The 23543-nt window shown below is 44.4% G+C and overlaps 1 protein-coding gene across 2 annotated transcripts in view; it reads left to right on the plus strand.

The window, feature by feature from the left end:
* The window catches only part of ZNF451 (zinc finger protein 451), a 121701-nt gene that overhangs the window by 53050 nt on the left and 45108 nt on the right, over positions 1-23543 (plus strand). For both annotated transcript variants that reach the window (XM_068281423.1, XM_068281424.1), the window contains exons 7-10: positions 8-134; positions 2917-3070; positions 10786-10933; positions 17381-19014. In XM_068281423.1, coding sequence (XP_068137524.1) covers positions 8-134; positions 2917-3070; positions 10786-10933; positions 17381-19014 — 2063 coding nt within the window. The remainder of the gene's footprint in view (positions 1-7; positions 135-2916; positions 3071-10785; positions 10934-17380; positions 19015-23543) is intronic.

A 23543-nucleotide genomic window follows, 5' to 3' on the forward strand; every position in this document is an offset into this window, starting at 1 on the left:
TATATAGGTTTGACCACTCTCCATGTGATCCAACAATATATCTTCAGGGTGAGGGTGAAAACTTATGTGCTTGCCTTTTATGTAGTCAACGATTTTCAACCATGAAAGAGTACAGAGCTCATATGTCAGCAAAGGTAAGTCATATGGAAAAATGTACTGGTAATTTTCTTTCACATCATAGTACTGTGGCTGCATTTTACTTTTTCTTTCCTGCATGTAACATGTGCACATGTATGTGTATAGGATCTATCTATCGATGGATAGATAATATCAAATACATTCGTTTGGTCTCAAGGACAAGTACTTCGGTGTATTCTCAGAACACACTCACTCACTCACTCACACTCTCTCTCTCTGTTTATCTATAAATAGAGTATAAACTGAAGTACTTGTCCTGGAGACCAAAAAAAAAGTTTGAATCCTGTACAAACCTAGGTAGAAACCCAGTCCATTACTTTTAACATTCCAATCTCTGTAGCTCTTCTCTGGTGCTATAGTGGTTCTCCTCTCCTCCCCATCATACCCCCCCCCCCCCATTCACCACCTGGTCTGGAGATACTGATCCCATGCGGCTTTACATTTAGTCTCTCATTGGTGGCCTAGTTTTTGTCCAGATGAGAGTTGTTTACCTAGATTGTGCAGATACTCATTGTACGTATAAAGGCCGGAAGAAGGGTCATTGATTAAAATTGATGTTGCCTTCCCTACAATTAATCATTTATATGCACTTTACCACGTGATGTGTTATCTTGATGGACATTTTGTTTGGATTGAAGATTTTTCATACAGTTTTCTGCACTTTTTTGGAATATTAAATGAAAAAGTATATGCATTTTTTGGTTTCCTGATTTTTATTTTTTTATTATATTTGTTCCCCCCCCTGCTATATCCCTGACTATATAATAGTGGTAGTGAGTGCCCCCCTCCCCCCCCATAGTGCTTCCTAGGGTCTAGTGGTTTCCCTCCCTCTCCAGACAGCATTCACTGGTTTCTAGTAACACCTCAAATGCAGCATTACCTTTTTTTTTTTTTTTTTGTGTGGTTGCCCCTTCCTTCCACATAGAGCACTTCCTGGTGATCTTTAGGCCTCCTCTCTCTGTCCCCTTATAGTAATGGTTGAGTAGGATTAATCTTACCTGAAGCAGGGCTGGATGACACTGTACCAGGATTCTGTGTCTTCCATTGCATTGATCTAGCATCAGCACCCCCCTCTATGCAGGACCATTACATTCATTAAACTGTTATAGTGGAATTGGAGGGGGGAGGGAACCAGTTAATCTTCTAGGGTGTTTGAGGTGGTTGACAGAACCTGCATGAACTAGATGTGTGTGCAAACACAGGAAGGATATTTAGACTCCAAGCTTCAGCTGTGCAAAGCAAGAGTGCTTGGCAATGTTGCCTCCCATGCAAATATGTGAGAAACGAGAAATCCAAATCGGCTTTATTTGCCAAGTGTGACAGTTGTCACACCCAGAATGATTTGTGGTACACACGGCTTTAGCAATAGTGCAAAATTAACATGCAAACAGTGCGAACATGTATTGACTGACACAGATTGAATGAGGTATAGGTCCAGTAATATATAAAGAAATGCCAGAAGAGCACATGTGGAAGTTATACAGGAATGGGGGCTTGAGTTCAGGAGGAGGACTGTGTGGGTAAGAAGGTGTTCCTGGAGGTTTTGGTGGGGATAGTTGGCTTGATGGGAGAAGGCTGAAGTGCCGACTGCTGTGGTAGGAGGGGTTGCATATAATCCTGTTGCCCTTGTCCTCAGTCTGGATGTGTAAAAGAGGTCCAGCAGGGGCAGGGTGGATTTCCATTCAAGTGAATGACAGTTTTGGGGCCTAGTCGGGGTCCCCTTTGTTAATGTATATCAACAGAATGGAAAAAATTATACCTTTTTGCTAGGGGTCATTTCCACAGTTTTTGGCATGTTGGCTTGGTTTCCACTTGTGCTTTTTGTGTCATATTTTTCTCTCAGAAGATTTGCATTGATTTGGCAACTAACAGTAGTGAAAGTGGCTGTTTCCATTCAATGCAAATTTTCATACGCTTGAAAAAAATCGGAAGTCCTGCATCTTGCCTGAAAATTCACATTCGATCCATGGTTACAGGAAGTTGTCAGCAGTCATGATTAAGCTGTTACTAGGCAGATTGTTATATTTAACTAATGTGAATTTCCACGTACGAAAAAAAAAAACGCATGAAAAATTTACATGCAAATTTTCACAAAGCAGGAAAATCTTATACGATTTTTTTTTTTTCAGGCAAAAATTTCACACTACAGTGGAAACGTAGCCTTGGATGAGCTTGTTGTCCTTGTACCATTTGCAATTTTATCTCGGTTTGATTTGCCTGCTTTCTGTTTCCTTTGAGACCAAATATGCTTGTGTCTGCAGATTTGATGACCTAGACAGGCAGCAGATGAGGTGCAGCAGTTTGTGTACAGGGAAAACAGGAGTGGGGGACTGCATACATCCTTGTGGGGCACCTGTGTTGGGTGGTATTTGCGCGCAAGGAGAATCTACCATCGTTAAAAGTGGAACTGAAGTATAGGCAAAAGACCCTGGCTAAGGTGTTAGGGTCTGTGTATTGGCACAAGTATGAAAGAGATTACTATTACAACCTTGGTGCATGTTTGTCTGTCTATAGGTAGGAATGGGCCCTAAATGTGTTTAAACAGTGTTACTTCCAATGGTGTTGTAAGTAATTGGACATGTAATGCGTGTAACCATTCCATTAGTATATACTATTGTATTCATTATCTGTACACCTATGACAAGGTGCAGTGGGTAAGAGGCACGACTGTACAAGCAGTTTATTTATATATTTTCTTGTGTTAACATATTAGTCAGTTGGCATTGTTGCTCTAATTCTAACTTTTTTTTATGTAATTTTTTTGTTCCTTCTCCTCAGGCAGAGTTGGCTGATGGTCATGAGCAATCTCTTTCTCCGTTAGTGATTCAGTGTTTTGCTTGCCCTAGCTGTTTCCTTCTTTTTAACCAAAGAGATGAATGTCTGAAGCACATGTCGGCAACTAACCACTTCACCAGAAAAATCAATATTGATGGTATGATATGTTTATTTTGGAATGTCTAATATATAGTATTAAAAGTCCTTAGGGAGTGGTGGTTATACTCTACTTGGGACTGTTCAGTTCCTGTGCTCTACTCCCCTCTAATGCATATACAACCCGCTTTCCCTACAAACACGTACAATCTAGTCCAAGGGCCTCTGATGTCTAGGTCAGTGTTCAGAAGATTGCCAATGTGTCCAGTGTGGCATTATGGGATTGCTTGACAATAACTACTCGAGGGGGGCACTATGTGATTACTATAAAGAGGGACATTATATATGTGCAGTATATGAAGAAACAGTATGAGGGGCCTATATAGGGGCTCTCTTAAAGGAGAACTGTAGTGAGAGGAATATGGAGGCTGCCATATTGCTTTCCTTTTAAGCAACACCAGTTACCTGGCAGCCCTGCTGAGCTATCTGCCTGCAGAATCACACCAGAAACGAGCATACAGCTAATCTTGTCAGATTTGACAAATGTCAAACATCTGATCTGAGAACTGTAGTGAGAGGTAGATAGAGGCTGCCATATTGATTTCCTTTTAAGCAATACCAGTTGCCTGGCTATCCTGCTGATCCCCTGCCTCTAATAGTTTTTGCCCTAGACCCTGAACAAGCATGCAGCAGATCAGATGTTTCTGACATTTTTGTCAGATCTGACAAGATTAGCTGCATGCTTGTTTCTGGTGTGATTCTGCAGGCAGATAGCTCAGCAGGGCTGCCAGGTAACTGGTATTGGTTAAAATGAAATCAATATGGCAGCCTCCATATACCTCTCACTACAGTTTTCCTTTAAGTAATACAGTTGACTCTCTATCCTGTTGATCCTCTGCCTCTAATAGTTTTAGCCATAGACCCTAAACGCGTGTAGCAGATCAGGTGTTTGACATTGTTAGATCTGACAAGATTAGCTGTATGCTTGTTTCTGGTGTTACTCAGACACTACAGCAACCAAATAGATCAGCAGGGCTGCCAGGCAACTGGTATTGTTTAAAAAGGAAATAAATATGCAGTCTCCATATACTGTGGAGATAAACTTAATGCTGCGCCACCTACATGTACATATAAAATTACCCCAACACAGGGCTCTCAAATTGCACAGATGTCTCACAATAAACACATTCAAATTAAGATGAGAGAAGTCCTGTTAGTGCGCTGGGTATTGTCTAAAATCATAAATCGCAGTTAAAAAAAAAAAGCAATGCGCGCTTCCAGAATCACACCTGCAAAAATAGCTTAGATTAGTAGTACTTTGGGTCAATCACCTAGCGAGGGCGGGCTTAGTGTATCGGACCGGAAGTGCGCCTCGCTAGACGCACATTTAATTCCGCTGCCGTTCTGGACACTTTGTGCACACCACACCTCAGATGAAGCTTGGCTTTTGGAAACAGTCGTAGGGCCGTGCACCGATTGGCGCCCACACCTGCAACCTCCCTTACACCCAGGTACAGCAATGAACATTCCTGTGATGACACACCTTATGTGATGACACATTTCTAATGTTTTGTCATTCTTCAACTGCACGTTATGTTGTTTCAACTGCATCATGCCACACGATGTTCCCCTCTTTTTGCTACAAATAAACTATAGTGCCAGACACTTCATGCCTCTTGGATGTATTGCATAGACCAGATGCAAACTACCTCTCTCTCAGGTGGGGCTCTCGCATAAGCTGTATGTTTCACTCGGTCATCAGTGACTCATACCCAATCAGCAAAGACTTTAAAATCGGCCTTTTATTCCTCAATAAAACACATAAAAGCTCATTGCACAATATGTCAGATCAATAAAAGCACAACTGCGCTTCTCGCGCACTCCAGCCACTTACAAGATCCAAATAGCAGTTTGGCATATCACAGTGGTGCGTCTCCTCCGCTTGGTGCCATCACTGAAGTTACCGTTCGCGGCGTCCCGTTTGCCCGGCTAATGTGCTTCCCAGGTCCTTCCGTATTCCACTGTGCACCACTTCATGTGACGTGCGTCAGGAGTACTGGCTCCATATACTTCTCACTTCAGTTGTCCTTTTAAAGCAGCAGGGTCAGCCACACTATGCCAGAAAAAAACACATTTATAGTAGATGACTACTTGCTCTACTTAAGTTGTACTGTTCACATTTTTATTTCCGTATTTTAGTGAATTTTACATAGTAATTGAAGAGAATTCTGTTCCTGGCATTGCCCATCTTGGTTCCCTCTGACTGAAGCCAATACTATTGTAAATTCCTCCTTCACTCTTACCTCTCTCACTGTCATCAACGATGGTGCGAATAGAGCCAGTCTAACTGAGACAAGATTTATTACAGCAGAAACCTTTCTGAATAGATTGGAGAGCTTGCATTGCAGGTTGAGGTTCCAGTGGGAAAATTGAATTTGATTTTGTGGCTGACAATCCCTCTTTAACACTTGCGGACCAGAGGTTTATACCCCCTAGTGAGGCCATTTTTTACAATTTGGCACTTTGCAATTTTAACGGTTTATTGCTCTGTCATACAACTTGGCACCTAAATGAATTTTACCTCCTTTTCTTCTCACATACAGAGCTTTCTTTTGGTGGTATTTGATTGCTGCTATTTGTAGTCTTTTATTTTAATCAAAAATGGTTGACATTTTGTTAAAAAAAATGTACATGCAGATAAGCAAATTGGCCCTAGACTAAGATACATACACTACACAAACCATACATAGACATATGGCTATGGTAGGGATTAGATTGTGAGCGCCTCTGAGGGACAGTTAAGTGACAAGTCTATACTATATGTGCAGCGCTGCGTAACTGTCAAAGCCATATAAATATTTAATAATTAAATACTTAAACAGCCTGCCAGCTCTGATCGCTGGCTGGCAGGCTGATCACTAGGGTCCCCTGCATGCAGTGACAGGAGAGCACGCTCACTCCCATCAAATTTCGTGAGATGACACCATGTGGGGTTGCTTAAATTGGGGACTTTTGTAGGCGCCAATGTTATTCTTCAAAGTTCCCAGCTATAACCTGTAAACCACCAAATGATCCACTGGAGTGTACAAAAATAGCAAACACTTTATTGAAACCTGCATACAAATCCTCATAACCCCACTAAAAAGAGCAACCTGTGATTTAACATAACCAAATACACAGCCGGCATGTGTCACTCAGCAGCGCATTCGCTCCACACACCCAAGCCAATCATCCATAAAACTCCCGGGAGCTGTGAAACCACAAAGGTCCAAAGGAATAATGGTCTGCTTGGTAATGTGTTCCAGGAACAGGCTCTTCAGACAACCCTGTAGGAATCCAGGCAAAACAGTAAAGCGTCCTGCATCATTGCTCAAGGACATACATGCACTGCACCTTAAGTCTCATTAGCAAGGAAAAGCGGCTGTATAGGGCTAATGCATTAGCAAGCAAGCAGGCAGTTATAGCAGCGTGGCACAGTGGGCCTGCAACACTTCCTGCCAATAGTCTGCGGTGCCCCAGAGGGCTCTCACCACCTCCGCAGGGCATCCACCGCCACTTCAACAGGCCGGTATTTCGCCGGGTCTCCGCTCAGGCTGGCTCCGCTTGCCGCCTCCGCCGCTGGTATAGAACGCCAAGCCGTCTCGTGAGTTGCTGTGCTGCAGTGAAGTCACCACGTTGCTCTTCTAGCCGTAACTAGTTTCGCCCGCACATCCGGGCTTCGTCAGACGGTCACGTGAGCGGCACCGTCATGTTCCTTTTAATCTCTCTTCAGTTCCTCCTTTCAGTTGGCCACTCCCAGATTATGCAGATTGGTTTCCTTCCATCAAAGACTATAGTATCAATAGGGGGCAGTGTCCACAGACGTATATAGTCTCTATCAGACGCAGTTCAGTATAAATAGAGGAGGCATCAAGCAGTAATGTCATTCTGGCTGGGCAAGTTTATCACATATTTGGACAATAAAGTTCATAATTCATAAGGACAACCTTTACTGCTTCACCACATGCTCATAAAAAGCCCCAAGAGGACAGCATGGTCATTACTGGATAAATAAATAAACAAACACAATCTCATAGAATAGCTCCAAGAATAATGATGAGCCAAAATCCCTCCCACAAATCTCACCAGAGACATATAAGTCAACTCAAAATCTCATTTTCGTTGTTGTTTCTGTGTTTAATCATCCAGCATCACAATCATACCATACATACTTTTTAAGTTGGCAGAAAAGGAGCTAGATGTGTATCATACATGACTGTGTGCACTTTACCCAGAATTTGGAACTTGTTACCACTACCACTCCAGTTTATGATCTGGCATTGTACTACTGTCTGCATTGTGTTGTGTATCTTTTTGCTATTACCTGTATTGTTGTATCTATTGTCTTACCTGTATTGTTCTGTCACCCCTGTTATCATTGTCTTTAACCTTATTTATTGTACAGCGCTGCGTAATATGTTGGCGCTATATAAATCTAATAAATAATAATAATGATAGGTCTGAGTTTAACCCCCCGGGTATCGCAGTTCCCAATCTGAAAATTCAGCTCGACTCCAGCTGGCATAATCTTCTATCAAGATCTCCTCCTCTAGTGGGAATTTGCATTTTAACAATACCTTTACATTTTAGGCAATCAGGGTTCTTTTCATGATGCAATTTAAAGTGTAGGCCCAATGGGCTGCTCTCGTCACCTAACTTTGTTTCCAACATGCTGTTGTATCCGTTGTTTAACCATACGAGTAGTTTTGCCGATATATTTCAACCCGCACGGGCATTCAATCATGTATACTATGTATTTACTTTCGCAATTAATGAACGTCCGAATATCGTACGACCGACGCGATCTTGAATCAAAAAACACATTGGAACGATCCACCAGGTGACAGACACTACACTTCGCACACGGGAACATACCCATCGGGCGCGTAGACGCTTTACTGTTTTGCCTGGATTCCAACAGGGTTGTCTGAAGAGCCTGTTCCTGGAACACATTACCAAGCAGACCATTATTCCTTTGGACCTTTGTGGTTTCACAGCTCCCGGGAGTTTTATGGATGATTGGCTTGGGTGTGTGGAGCGAATGCGCTGCTGAGTGACACATGCCGGCTGTGTATTTGGTTATGTTAAACCACAGGTTGCTCTTTTTAGTGGGGTTATGGGGATTTGTATGCAGGTTTCAATAAAGTGTTTGCTATTTTTGTAGACTCCAGTGGATCATTTGGTGGTTTGTGTGCAATATTACCACTGTGAGGCTCCCTTCTAATCGCAGAGGGTTTGTGCAAACCAAATATCATTTCCTATCGCTCGGTATTATTGTTCTGGTTCTGCAGCTATACCCTGTAATATTAGTGCCCGAGTCTGGTAGCAGTGGAGTTTGGCTACTGTATAGCTGAACCACGTAGCGGTGGGGACACCGGTTAGTGGCAGTGTTAGGCATAGGTAGCTTTGAGGCTAGTGTAGATGGGGGGGAGGTTAGCATGAGGATAGGTTATGAAAAGCCCTTACTAGAATTTCGGTAACATTAGTGATATTCTACAATCAAAAACAGGCGATAGTAGGATATCAGTAATTAGAGATGGAATGAACAATTCACCTGGCTTTGTAACAAACTGTTCACCAACTAACAGTACCTGCGCCGAGTTCTGAGTTGGCGAGGTCTTTAATGTGCTGGCTAGCAGTGTGTGTCCTTGTGCCCGCAGCCAGGCGCACTCTGCACATGCGCACTTCGTAATATGTAGTGGTGCGCTGAGCGCTCCCAGTTGCAGGCACATGACAAAGGGTGTGCTCCGCCGGCCAACGTCTGCACATTACTTAAAGACCTCGCCGACCTAGAAGTAGCCGCATGTACTTTTCGTTGGAGAACAGTTCGTCACAGGTCCAGGCGAACTGTTCATCCCATCCCTTTCGGTAATTTTACTGATATTCCAACATCGGCAGCATCTTGCGACCAAATGAACATGTGGTGCTTTTAAAAGTGTAACTGTTAAGAGGGTCACTATATAAGGGCTGCAATTAAGAGAGTTCTAGCATGGGGCAGGCGCTATTGAGGGTCACTATAGAGGACCACTATGAGGATCACTGTCTAGGTAACTAGTAGCAGTGATACTAGGTATTTGACCCCCCCCCCCCCCATATCTATCTATATTAATGATAGATATATGTACAGAGTATATTGTTTTGTCACTTGACTGTCCCTCAGAGGGACTCGCAATCTAATCCCTACCATAGTCCTATGTTTATGTATATATGATGTAGTGTATTTATCGGGGTCTAGGGCCCATTTTAGAGGCAAGCCAATGAATTTATCTGTATGCTTTTGGGGTGTGGGAGAAAACTGGAGTGCCTGGAGGAAACCCATGCAGACATGGGGAGAACATACAAACTCCATGCAGCTAGTGCTTTGACTGGGATTTGAACTAGGGACCCATCACTGAAGGGTGAGAGTGGTGAGCACTAAATCACCGTGCTGCCCAATAACTGCTTTTTTCCAACTGCCAAGCAAGCCGTATCTCACTCTGTGCATCAGTAACAAACATTCCGTACAGATCACCTGGCAGAACTAAAGATGTCACTCCCCCCAAGTGATAGATTTCAGAATGTAAATCAGGGAGAGGAAAGATTTTGCAATGGGCTAACACTGAGGGCTGGTGCACACCGAGCGGCTTTTTCAGCGTTTCTGCAGCCGCTTGCGGCTGCGGATCCGCTTGGTCAATGTATCTCAATGGGGTGGTTCACACCAGAGCGGGAGGCGTTTTGCCGAAACGCATACTCCCGGGGTGAGGCATTTTTTGAAATGTGGATGCGTTTCTGCCTCAATGTTAAGTATAGAAATAACGCAAACCGCTCTGAAAAACACCAGTTCAGAGCGGTTTTGCAGGCGTTTTTGTTACAGTAGCTGTTCAGTAACAGCTTTACTGTAACATTACATGAAATCTACTACACCAAAAACACTTCACAAAACCGCAAAATGCTAGCTGAAATGCTACAGAAAAAGAAAAAGCGTTTCAAAATCTGCTAGCATTTTGCGGATCTGCTAGCGGTTTTTTGTATGCACCAGGCTTCTCTAAATACTCTATAATGAATATTGTAAAAAAATAAGCAATTTTATTCATTATTTTTACTGCAGTTCCTTTGGTTTACAGCTCAGATAGCCTTTAAGGACCTCTCTGTACTACCACTTGTAGAACTTAGTATAAATGATCTTGAGGAGTTGTTTATCTGTATTTTCAGCACGCTTAATAAAGAGACTCTGAAGTCACTTTTTTTTCCTTTCTTTTGTTTAACATTCCTCTTTAGCTTTAATGCCAGAGTGTAATTGCCGCATCCCCACGGCAGAGGAGTGATTTATTACTTAGAAAACGACCTGCAAAGTTCTACGACTTTGCAGGTCGCAGGTCATGCTGCCCTGACACGCAGGGCTCCTCTTCCTGGAGAGGCTGTGCTTTGAGCTGTAGCTCAGCCTCTCCCCAATCAATCTCTGCAGATCTCTGCATCCTCCCCACCCCTCTCAGTGAAAGAAGACTGAGAGGGGCGGGAAGAGGCGGCGATCCGCAGAGATCGACTGCGGAGGAAGCAGAGCTGCAGCCTAAAGCTCTGCCTCATTGAGGAAGTGAAGCCCTGCGAATCCCTGGGGCTTTGCAGGGCTTATCTCTAGTAATAAATCACTCTTCTGCCGCCGGGATGCAGCAATTTCACTCTGGCGTTAAAGCTGAAGAGGGTAAAAAGAGACTTCAGGGTCTCTTTACAGCTTCATATTCTCCTGGTCTTCTATTGCAGGTCAAAAAGGAATTGCATGCCCTGTACCAATGCCATCTTATGCAAAGAGGGTCTTGATTGCTTTGTGCAAGGACATTCCATTTCAAGTGATTTGTACCTCTTGTCGCTGTGAACTACGCTCTCATATTGAAGTTACTGCACACTTCAGGTAGGTGTGTAAGATAGTTTTTAAAGACAGACACCCTCCTGTTTCAGGCTTGTTTAGACTTTGGCCTATGGAGAATTTAAAACCTTGCAGGTGTTTAGTTTTTAACCACTTCAGTATCTGTTTTTTCCCCCTTAAATACCAAAACAATTTTCACATTTCAAAGAAAGAAATTGTATGATGTGTGTTCCCCTGGAATGTGATCCTAGTATTATCTGGGACAAGTGTAACACTGTTTAGATGGTCCACTATACTGTGGGAGGGGTATTACCGCCTTGTATCTGTAACAGTTGTAATGTAGTAAAGTGCTCAACACCTATCAGGGATTCATACAATATATAGATAAATAGTGTAAGGGCAGCATATGACCACTTTTCTTATAGATCATATAGTCCAGCATAAAGAGTCCACTGCGCTGACACCAATCCAGACACCAAAGTAGTGTAAAATCCGCTCACCAGATCCTATTGGTGATTGGTTACGATCGGCAGAAACAGCTCAATGACAGAACAAATCCTCACGGTCCTTAGCACTTCTTCCTAGTGATGACTCAAAACAAACACAGAAATGCACATAGCGTAATCCTGTTTCTTACTGATGACACTTTTTCCTTCACCAGTGTAAAAGTCACCGTGCTCACACTGTGCAGTAACTCTCCTTAGTGTGCAAATTTGAAAGCTTACACGCTCACCAGATGCATTTGCTGACCCATCGACAGACCAGCTTCAAACACTTTTTACCTATGCAGTCTTCAGCCTTATCTCTTCTATGTGCGATTCAGCTTCCTTAAAAACTCAAAGCACAAGCAACCATAGCGTAATACCGTTTAATAGCTAAAACAATTGTACAGTAGTGCACTCACATTGAATAAAAGTTAATGCGCATATAAAAGTCCGTAGGACGTCCTCACCGCCGCTGCTCCGAGATCAGCTTCTCCACCACCGTGCCTGAGCCTCAGCAATAGGATCTGGTGAGCGGATTTTACACTACTTTGGTGTCTGGATTGGTGTCAGCGCAGTGGTCTCTTTATGCTGGACTATATGATCTATAAGAAAAGTGGTCATATGCTGCTGTTTGCATATTATACTGTTTATCTATATATTGTATGAATCACTGATAGGTGTTGAGCGCTTTACTACATTACAACAGCAATTTTCACATTTCGCCAATTCTCCCATACATTCACCGATAACTTTGTAACTTATCGCACTGAAATAATCTCTATATTGTTTTTTTTTTCACCACAAATTAGGCTTTCTTTGGGTGCTACTTTTTGCTAAGAACTATTTTGTTTCATATGCATTGTAAAGGGAATAATAGGGAAAAAAAAGGAAAAAGTCAATATTTCTCTTTCGGTCACTATAGTTTTAAAATAAAATGTGCTTCGATACATAAAACCCACACATTTTATTTGCCAATTTGTTCCGGCCCATTGTGTACCTAGTACAATGTATGGCAAAAATATTTTATCTGAGAATAAAGGTGTATTTTTTCAGTTTAGTGATTTTTTTTTTTGTTTGTTTGTTTTTTTTGTATTTTTTTTTTTTTTTAAACTGTCACTTATCAAGACTTTGTTTGACAAATTAACAGTAATATACTCTCATATTAAAAAAGCCCCTAAGGTAACTATTTATGTATTTTTTTTTAATGTAATTTTTTTTAACAAGGCTTTTGGTAACTATGGGACAGGGGTGGAAGGAGTTAAAAATAATTAAATAATGAAAAAAAAAAAATTCTGTGTAAAACTGCATTTGGTTGTATTTTTACTTTTTGGCCATAAGATGGTACGAAACTAACCATGTTTTATTAATAGAAACATGGAATGTCAGGTTTTTTTGAGCGCTTGCGTCTTGTTGCTGCAAGCTCAGTCATCACAGGCACAGTGATTGGGGTTAGGTACAGCTGATTCCTAGACGCTGATCACAGGAGGAGGGGTTTGTGAGGATTGTGATGTGAACAGGAATGGCACAGGGATCGCAATCGCAGCGACAAGTAAGCAGTACGCATATCTACGCCCCTGATCCGCACGTGAATTATACAGGGGCGTAGATCTGCATTCCAATGATCCTGAAGTTGTGAAATTTCAGTTCTATACAGTGTTCTCCCCAGAATTTTTTTTCAGCTTGAAAAAGAAGCCAGGTGGGGCACGACGGAAGAATACAGGGCTCGTTCAGCTCTGTATGCAGTAGATGAGCTGATGTTAGTTGGTTGCTTACCAAAAGCACACCTGAGGAAGAGCAAGGAGCTTGAAAACGTTTGTGTACAATATGAGATATATTGCCAAGCAAGAGTGCCTCCCTCGTCTTATTTGAATAGTTCATAAGCGTGTGGTGTGGTGAACCACAGGGGGCGAGCACCAACAGCCGAGTGAGAATATCTCTGGGAGGAGGTTGAAGAAAGGGTCACATATTGCGATTGTGGCTTACCAAAAAAAGCTTTGGGGGAACATTGTATACAAATCTTCTGGTCTATGGCTTCATGGCCACAACATCACACAGGTATCCTCTCATGTTTATAATTCTGCTCGTCTTCTCACCTCCTTGTGAGGGAACAAGCCCTCTGCAGCCAGGCACTTTGCGAGTAGGTTATAAGGAGACCATCAGGTGGGGGCTCTGTCACCACACCTGCCAATCATGGCCTTCCGCATTTGATAACTGATGTGGGTGGTACCATGGCATCATCATTGAGCCAATCACTGCACTGCTCGGTAGCAGTGACCTATCAGGTGCCAGTGCATGTTAGAACAATGACTGTGCCATGGTCCTGCCCCCAGGACCATGAGTACCGATTGCCAACAAGCTGCGGGCGTCAGTGATTGAGATCTGGGGGCAGATTCTCAATTGTTTAGTCATGTCCTGCATAGCATTTGGCAGCAGTCATGCTGGGAGCCTCGCTTCTCTAGATCAGTGTGTGTGAATCCGCAGTCTGCCCTCGTGCTGCCGCTTGGCCACAGTTGGTCATCTCACAAGTCAGCAGTAAGTAATGGCAGCAGACCGCTGTGCTGTTTAAGGTATGCATGGTACATGATCACAATGTGGGGAGGACGGTGGCGCCATCTGAATTGTATTATTTGGACCATAAGACAAACGGACACCCCCCCCCCCCCCCCCCCCTGTAGAAAAAGTGTCTTATGGTCCGAAAAATACGGAATATTGATATACTTCCTATCATTTTAGACTAATTAAGTCCATAAATAGCAGCCAGAGGAAAGTGCCAACCCAGGTTAGAATATGCTGTGTTAGCATGTTGTGTATTTTAGGTTTGTGTCTTAAAGCAGTGTTCCCCAACCCTGTCCTCAAGGCCCACCAACAGTGCATGGTTTGTGGAAATCCACAGAGGTAGTTAATCAGCTCTGCTGAGACATGAATTACCTCATCTGTGCAGGTTTGTGGTTTTCTGCAAAACATGTACTGTTGGTGGGCCTTGAGGATAGGGTTGGGGAACTCTGCCTTAAAAGGACAACTGAAGTGAGAAGTATATGGAGGCTGCCATATTTATTTCCTTTTAAGCAATAACAGTGGCTAGCCTGCTGATCCTCTGCCTCTAATACTTTTAGCCCTATCCCCTGAACAAGCATGCAGCAGTTCACATTTCTGACATTGTCAGATCTGACAAGATTAGCTGCATGCTGGTTTCTGGCGTTAAATTCAGACACTGTTGCAGCTAAATAGGTTACTTATAGCTGAATTATTGCAAATTTACTTCTGTTTTAAGAAGGCAAATCACACCAAGCAGGGCTGCCAGGAAACTGGTGTTGCTCAAAGGGGCATTATGGCGAAAAATTGTAAAATGTAATATATTTGCAAACCTATACAAATAAGTACATTTTTTCCAGAGTAAATGAGCCATACATTACTTTTCTCCTATGTTGCTGTCACTTGCAGTAGGTAGTAGAAATCTGACTGAAGTGACAGGTTTTGGACTAGTCCATCTCTTCATAGGGGATTCTCAGCAAGGCTTTTAATCTTCATAAAGATATTCCCTAAAAAGGATTTAGGGCTCGTTTCCACTCGAGCGAATCTGCATGCGTTTCCTGCATGCAGATTCGCTCAACCAATACAAGTGGATGGCGCTGTTTCCACTTGTCAGGAATTCTGTGTGGCTCGCTATGCAGAAAAAATCTGCACAGCAGAGCCGTCAGAATTCGCACCCCGCACGCGAATCGTCGGTAATGTAACTAAATAGGAAAACCGCAAGCTCTTTAGTCTTGCGGTTTTCCCGGCGTTTCCGCGTGCGATTTCATCTAAAAACCCATGTTAATGCTTGCCGGCATTGACATGGTTAAAATCGCGTCGTTAAAACTGCGGACGATTCCGCGTGAAAATCCGCATGGAAACCTCAACGAATCCGCAACCGCATGCGGATTCGTTGACGCGGTTTCCGCGAGCAAATCGCGCCGCTCAAGTGGAAACGTACCCTAAAACAATGTTGGCCAGCTTCCCTGCTCGCTACACAGTTTTTGGCAGTTGAAAATAAGTAAATCCCTGAGAATCCCCATGAAGCGATGGACTAGTCCAAAACCTGTTGCTTCTGTCAGATTTCTACTACCTACTGTAAGTGACAGCAACATAGGAGAAAAGTAATTTATGGCTCATTTTACTCTGGAAAAAATGTACTACTTATTTGTATAGGTTTGCAAATATTTTAAATTTTACAATTTTTCGCCATAGTGCCCCTTTAAAAGGAAATAAATATGGCTGCCTCCAGATCCCTCACACTTCAGTTGTCCTTGGCTATGACTAAGGGCCAATGTGCTTGTGAAACATGTCAGCAGATGATGTAAGATTGTACCTGACCTAATACAGACTATGTTTTTGGACATTGCAGAGTTGATCTTTACTTTTTCACTGGTTTAGGCCCAAGTCGTCTGGCTCTTGCATTGTCTGTGGATTAGAAGTCAAGCAGATATACTGTGTTAAGGAAAACCTGAAGTGAGAAGGAATATAGAAGCTGCCATATTGGTTTCCTTTTAAACAATACCAGTTGCCTGGAAGTCCTGCTTATCCTCTGCCTCTTAATACTTTTAGCCATAGACCCTGAATATGCATGCATATTTGGGGTTTCTGACAAGATTAGCTGCATGCTTGTTTCAGGTTTTGATTCAGACACTGATGGACTGCCCAGCAATTGGTTTTGATTAAAAGGAAACAAATATGGCAGCCTCCATTTACCTCTCGCTTCAGGTTTTCTTTAAATTGAATATACTTTTTAACTCAATTATCAATGTTGTGGCATTCTACTCATATTTAAAGGGACCCTGAACATTAAAAAAATGAAACTGGTACTTACCTGGGGCTTCCTCCAGCCCACCGTAGGCCGCAAGATCCTCCTGCAGCATCCTGGCTCCTCTCTCGCTGGCGCCTCAGTTACCAGCGACTTTCGGGCTGAAGGTTGGCCGGTTTTTCCTGAACGGAGAGGCTCCACGTCATCGCACTGGCCAGCGTAACAGTCCTGCGCATGTGTTGTTCAGAGTTAGAAAACCGTGCAGGACTGTCACGCCGACGCAATGACGTGTAGAGACCAGCGTGATGTGGAGCAGCTCCATTCAGGAAGAACCGGCCGACCTTCAGCCTGAAAATCGCTGGGAGCTGAGGCGCCAGCGGGACCTGGAAAGGAGCCAGGAGGATCCCGGGGGACCTCGCAGCCTACGGTGGGCTGGAGGAAGCCCTAGGTAAGTACCAGTTTCATCCTTTTAATTTTTTTTTTCTGTTTCAGGTGCTTAGGGCCCCTTTAAATCCACTGAGCAACCATCAAACTTTTTTTCTTTTTTTTGATCTTTTATACAATGAACCTTCCCATAAGGGAATTTGTAATGCAGTATGTGTTTGGGGACCTGTGCCTAGGGGTGAGGGAGGGCGCAACCCGTCCCCTGTAGCCTCCCAAACCCCGACCCCCCCCCCCCCCCCCCGTCTATGTGGAGTGCAGTATCGCCATCCACAGCGACCACAGTTTAAAGATTCTGTTTTTGGTGGTGGCTCCCGGCCGCAATTCATGCCGGTAGATGCGTAGCCAGGCTCAGCTGTGATTCCATGGGTGGGCTGCCTGCCTGTCCACTGTCCATGTAGAGTGCTATCAAGCCCCTGGACAGTGCACAAGACCACCTGATAGGCAATGAATTCACTGCCTTTAGGTGCCCATCTGATAGAGGCCTAAATGTTGCCCAGTGCTTCACCCTTAGCTTCTCAAGTTGCACCCAAAAAAAAAAAAAAAACCGGCTATATAAGATCTGCCCTATTTGAGGCTGAGTACAATGCTCATTCTTGCTCCAGCAATATCCTCTAGCTAGACTTCTGTGGACAGCTAATTTTTGATATTACAATTCAAACACAAACTTCGAAGTAAAATGTGGAAATAACTTGCTACTGGTAATGTGTTTAACTTGGTATGCTTTTTCTTACATTGATATCTTCTGTGTTTTTTTTTTTTTGGTTTTTTTTTTTTTTAATCCAGGACAAGATGTCGGAATGCTGGTCCTACAGTACTGTCAGATAAGAGTATAGCAGAAGTTGCATCTGTCTTCTTACTAAAGGCATTCTGTCAATTTTGTAAGAGATCTCTAAGTACCGACGCTCAGGTAGCACAGCACATTGAGAAAAAAAAACACAAGGTCAAGCACATTGCATCTATAGAAGAGTCTGTTTTAGCATTTTGCTATTTAAATGATGGAAGGAAAAGGCTCTCTGACTTCTGCATGTCAGCTGCTAATGCCAGATTGAAGCCATGTATACTTAAAAGGACCCTGAATGAAAGTTATGACATCAGTAATATTTTGCTAAAGTGCAAAAAGGAAAATGAAAACGATAACATTAATGACTGTCCTATAAAAAAGGAAAGTGATCTAGCTGTGACTGCATGGTTCTGTGAATGTTCTCAGCAGTTCGTAAATGAGAATGCAGCTGAAAAGCACATCATGATAGCCAATAGGATCTCGCATAGATGCTTGGTCTGTGGAAAAACCGCTTCCGACTCTGGCATTATTCACCTGCATATGAGTCGGTTTCATGGTGGCGCTCACTTGAACAATTTTTGCTTTTGGTGCGAGATATGCAGAATTAAGATAACAAGGACTGAGAGCATGATGACTCATATTGTAGACTGCCATGGTGGTCATTCATTTTACTATGAACAGGAAGTGCCGCAGGAGCCAACCTCTTCCTCACAGGCAGAGAGTTTGAGGTTTACTGAAAACCCAACTCCACCATCTGTGGAGCCTGCACAAGGCTTGTGGCAGTGCCACATCTGTGAAGAGATGTTTGATACAGAAGAGACTATCCAGGAACACTGCAAGTCTCTGACAGTACACCAGTTTTATAAGTACTGCTGTGACACCTGCAAGAAGAAGTTTCATAAAATGGAGACTCTACTCAGACACTGCCAACTTCAGCATGATAGCAATATAATGGTAAAATATTTTTGTGGCCTTTGTGAAGACCTTTTTTATGATGAAGAAAAGGACTTCCTCACCCACTATGAATCTTTCCACAGCCGAGATTATGGTTTTGTACCAAATCAGTGTCAGTCTCCTACTAAAACTCAAGAAATGTCATCAACATCCTCTGGTAATAATCAGCAGACGCTTACCTGTGGCTGTCTAGCACTCTATGAGGACAAGGCAAGGAGGCTGGTGGAGAGACAGCTCTGCTTGGATAAATTGTTGGAGACAGGAAAATTGTGGTTTAGCTGTTGTTTATGCCAAGCCACTGACCAAAGCCTCAATGGCATCCGTGCACATAACTGCAAGAAGGGAGGACTGCTAAGTGACAAAAATGTTGTCATCAAGTGCAGTACATGCTCCAAATCCTTTATTAATACGGATGGAGCTCAAAGCCACTATCACGCTAAACACTGTTTCCTTGAAAAGCCAAGTAAAGAATATACATTCGTATCGGATCAATCCAAAGATGAGGTATTTAGATTCCATGCTAGTGGCACACGTGTTATGAAGAAATCAGCAAGGCCAAAACACACACATGGAAGCCAGTTACATGATGTGGCTCAAGGTAGCAACCCAAATGCTGTGACAGCTTCACTTTCCCGCTGCCAGTCTGAACCTGAACCTATGGAGATACAGCCTGCAGATACAGGTATGGAGAGCTTTAATGCAAATATTTCATGGGCAATAGAAATGAACATGTGATAAGATACATGATCAGATGTCTCTGATAACTGCATGTTCCAGACATGTAACTCCCTGGCGGAACTCCGATGACGCCACGCAGCAGAGCCGGGACAAGGTCCTCCAGCACCCAAGGCTGAGACACCAAAGTGTGCCCCTCCATCCCTGCCACCCCAGCCATCACACACTGATTGCTATTAGAATAAGAGGCGCCACAGGGCCCACAACCTCCCCGACACCTTAATATCTAGTTATATGGCTTGCAGTCACTGCCATGTATCCCCTTTTCTTATTTCTTTCTGCTTCAAACACAATTAGGAATGACAGCTGAATGAATTCTGCGCCCCCTCCTACACTGCGCCCTGAGGCTGGAGCCTCTCCAGCCTATGCCTCGGCCCGGCCCTGCCACGCAGCACCACCTCTCGGCCATTCTGATTGGCCGCCAGGGAAGAATGTAGGTAAGGGGATCCCAACGGCTGTGGGAATGAAACCTGGGTCCCGCTGAACAGTGCTGATCATGCGCAGGACCCAGGAAAAGAGAGCGCATGGCGGTTTTGGGCCAGCCTGAACTGAGCTTGGGCTTACCGCTCTGAGCACATGGATCTCAGCCCGAGCTTAGTTCTGGATTACTGCAGGGGAGTTAAAAGGAGTCTGAAGTGTAAATTAAAAGAAAAATAAACAAATAACGAAGGAGAGGGAAGGCTCTGGGTCCTATTGAGCCTTCCTGTTCCTCCTATGGTCCCTGCGTTCCAGCGCTTGATTCCTTGTTGGCAGCCTCTGAACAATTTGTTCTATTTACACTTCAGACTCACTTTAAAGGGAAGGTTCAGGGAGGGTGGAGGAAAAATAAAAATCAATTTCCACTTACCTGGGGCTTCCTCCAGCCCGTGGCAGGCAGGAGGTGCCCTCGCCGCCGCTCCGCAGGCTCCCGGTGGTCTCCGGTGGCCGACCCGACCTGGCCAGGCCGGCTGCCAGGTCAGGCTCTTCTGCGCTCCAAGTCCTGGTACTTCTGCGTCCCACGCCGGCGCTCTGACGTCATCGGACGTCCGCCGGGCTGTACTGCGCATGCGCAGTAGTTCTGCGCATGCGCAGTACAGCTCGGCGGACGTCCGATGACGTCAGCGCGCCCGCGTGGGACGCAGAAGTACCAGGACTTGGAGCGCAGAAGAGCCCGACCTGGCAGCCGGCCTGGCCAGGTCGGGTCGGCCACCGGAGACCACCGGGAGCCTGCGGAGCGGCGGCGAGGTCACCTCCTGCCTGCCACGGGCTGGAGGAAGCCCCAGGTAAGTGGAAATTGATTTTTATTTTTCCTCCACCCTCCCTGAACCTTTCCTTTAAGCTTGAGGGGTGAAAGGATTGGGGTTCAGTGTGTGTGTGTGTGTGTGTGTGTGTGTGTGTGTGTGTGTGTGTCTGTATGTATGTATATGTATATATGCTTGCAAAAGTATTCGGCCCCCTTGAAGTTTTCCACATTTTGTCACATTACTGCCACAAACATGAATCCATTTTATTGGAATTCCATGTGAAAGACCAACACAAAGTGGTGTACACGTGAGAAGTGGAACGAACATCATAAATGATTCCAAACATTTTTTACAAATAACTGCAAAGTAGGGTGTGCGTAATTATTCAGCCCCCTGAGTCAATACTTTGTAGAACCACCTTCTGCTGCAATTACAGCTGCCAGTCTTTTAGGGTATGTCTCTACCAGCTTTGCACATCTAGAGACTGAAATCCTTGCCCATTCTTTGCAAAACCGCTACAGCTCAGTCAGGTTAGATGGACAGCATTTGTGAACAGCAGTTTTCAGATCTTGCCACAGTTTCTCGATTGGATTTAGATCTGGACTTTGACTGGGCCATTCTAACACATGGATATGTTTTTAAACCATTCCATTGTTGCGCTGGCTTTATGTTTAGGGTCGTTGTTTTGCTGGAAGGTGAACCTCCGCCCCAGTCTCAAGTCTTTTGCAGACTCCAAGAGGTTTTCTTCCAAGATTGCCCTGTATTTGGCTCCATACATCTTCCCATCAACTCTGACCAGCTTCCCTGTCCCTGCTGAGGAGAAGCACCCCCAGAGCATGATGCTGCCACCACCATATTTGACAGTGGGGATGGTGTGTTGTGAGTGATTTGCAGTGTTAGTTTGCCGTCACGCATAGTGTTTTGCATTTTAGCCAAAAAGTTCCATTTTGGTCTCATCTGACCAGAGCACCTTCTTCCACATGTTTGCTGTGTCCCCCACATGGCTTGTGGCAAACTGCAAACGGGATTTCCTATGCTTTTCTGTTAACAATGGCTTTCTTCTTGCCACTCTTCCATAAAGGCCAACTTTGTGCAGTGCATGACTAATAGTTGTCCTATGCACAGATTCCCCCACCTGAGCTGTAGATCTCTGCAGCTCGTCCAGAGTCACCATGGGCCTTTTGACTGCATTTCTGATCAGCGCTCTTCTTGTTCGGCCTGTGAGTTTAGGTGGACAGCCTTGTCTTGATAGGTTTACAGTTGTGCCATACTCCCATTTCTGAATGATCGCTTGAACAGCGCTCCATGGGATGTTCAAGGCTTTGGAAATCTTTTTGTAGCCTAAGCCTGCGCTAAATTTTTCAATAACTTTATCCCTGACTTGTCTGGTGTCTTCTTTGGACTTCATGGTGTTGTTGCTCCCAATATTCTCTTAGACAACCTCTGAGGCCGTCACAGAGCAGCTGTATTTGTACTGACATTAGATTACACACAGGCGCGTTCTATTTAGTCATTAGCACTCATCAGGCAATGTCTATGGGCAACTGACTGCACTCAGACCAAAAGGGGCTTTGCAGTTATTGATTTTTAAAAAATGTTTGGAATCATGTATGATTTTCGTTCCACTTCTCACGTGCAGGGCTGTGGAGTCGGAGTCGGGGCAATTTTGGGCACCCGGAGTTGGAGTCGGGGTTTCAGAAACTGAGGAGTCGGGAGTCACATGATTTTTGTACAAAATCCACAGCCTTGTTAAGTATTAGACTAAGGAGTCGGGGTCTGAGCAATTTGGGTACCCGGAGTTGGAGTCGTGGTTTCAGAAACTGAGGAGTCGGAGTTGGAGTCGGAAGATTTTTGTACCGACTTCACAGCCCTGCTCACGTGTACACCACTTTGTATTGGTCTTTCATGTGAAATTCCAATAAAATTGATTCATGTTTGTGGCAGTAATGTGACAAAATGTGAAAAACTTCAAGGGGGCCGAATACTTTTGCAAGCCACTATATCACACACACACGTACACGTGCGCACACACGTACACGTGCGCACACACGTACACGTGCGCACACACGTACACGTGCGCACACACGTACACGTGCGCACACACGTACACGTGCACACACACACACGTGCACACACACATGTGCACACACACGTACACACACACACACGTACACATACACACACACGTACACATACACACACACGTACACATACACGTACACATACACACACACACGTACACATACACACACACGTACACATACACACACACGTACACACACACACGTACACACACACACGTACACATACACACACGTACACATACACGTACACATACACATACACGTACACATACACACACACACATACACGCACACGTGCACATGTGTACACACGTACACACACGCACACACGCACACACTCACGTACACTCACACACACACACGTACTCACACACACACGTACTCACACACACTCACGCACACACTCACGTACACTCACACACACACGTACACTCACACACACACACGTACACTCACACACACACACGTACACTCACACACACACACGTACACACACACACACACGTACACTCACACGTACACTCACACGTACTCACACACGTACACTCACACACACACACACACACGTACTCACACACACACACACGTACTCACACACACACACACGTACTCACACACACACACACACGTACTCACACACACACACACGTACTCACACACACACACACACACACACACACGTACTCACACACACACACGTACACACACACACACACACGTACTCACACACACACGTACTCACACACACACGTACTCACACACTCGTACTCACACACACACACACACACACACACACACGTACTCACACACACACACACGTACTCACACACACACACACACGTACTCACACACACACACGTACTCACACACACACACGTACTCACATACACACACGTACTCACACACACACGTACTCACACACACACACACGTACTCACACACACACACACACACACACACGTACTCACACACACACACACACACGTACTCACAAACACACACGTACTCACAAACACACACGTACTCACAAACACACACGTACTCACAAACACACACGTACACACACGTACACTCACACACACGTACACTCACGTACACTCACTCACTCACACACACACGTACACTCACACACACGTACACACACGTACACACACGTACTCACACACACA

Source organism: Hyperolius riggenbachi, chromosome 4 (assembly GCF_040937935.1).
Source record: "Hyperolius riggenbachi isolate aHypRig1 chromosome 4, aHypRig1.pri, whole genome shotgun sequence".
In the NCBI taxonomy this organism is placed as follows: Eukaryota; Metazoa; Chordata; class Amphibia; order Anura; family Hyperoliidae; genus Hyperolius; species Hyperolius riggenbachi.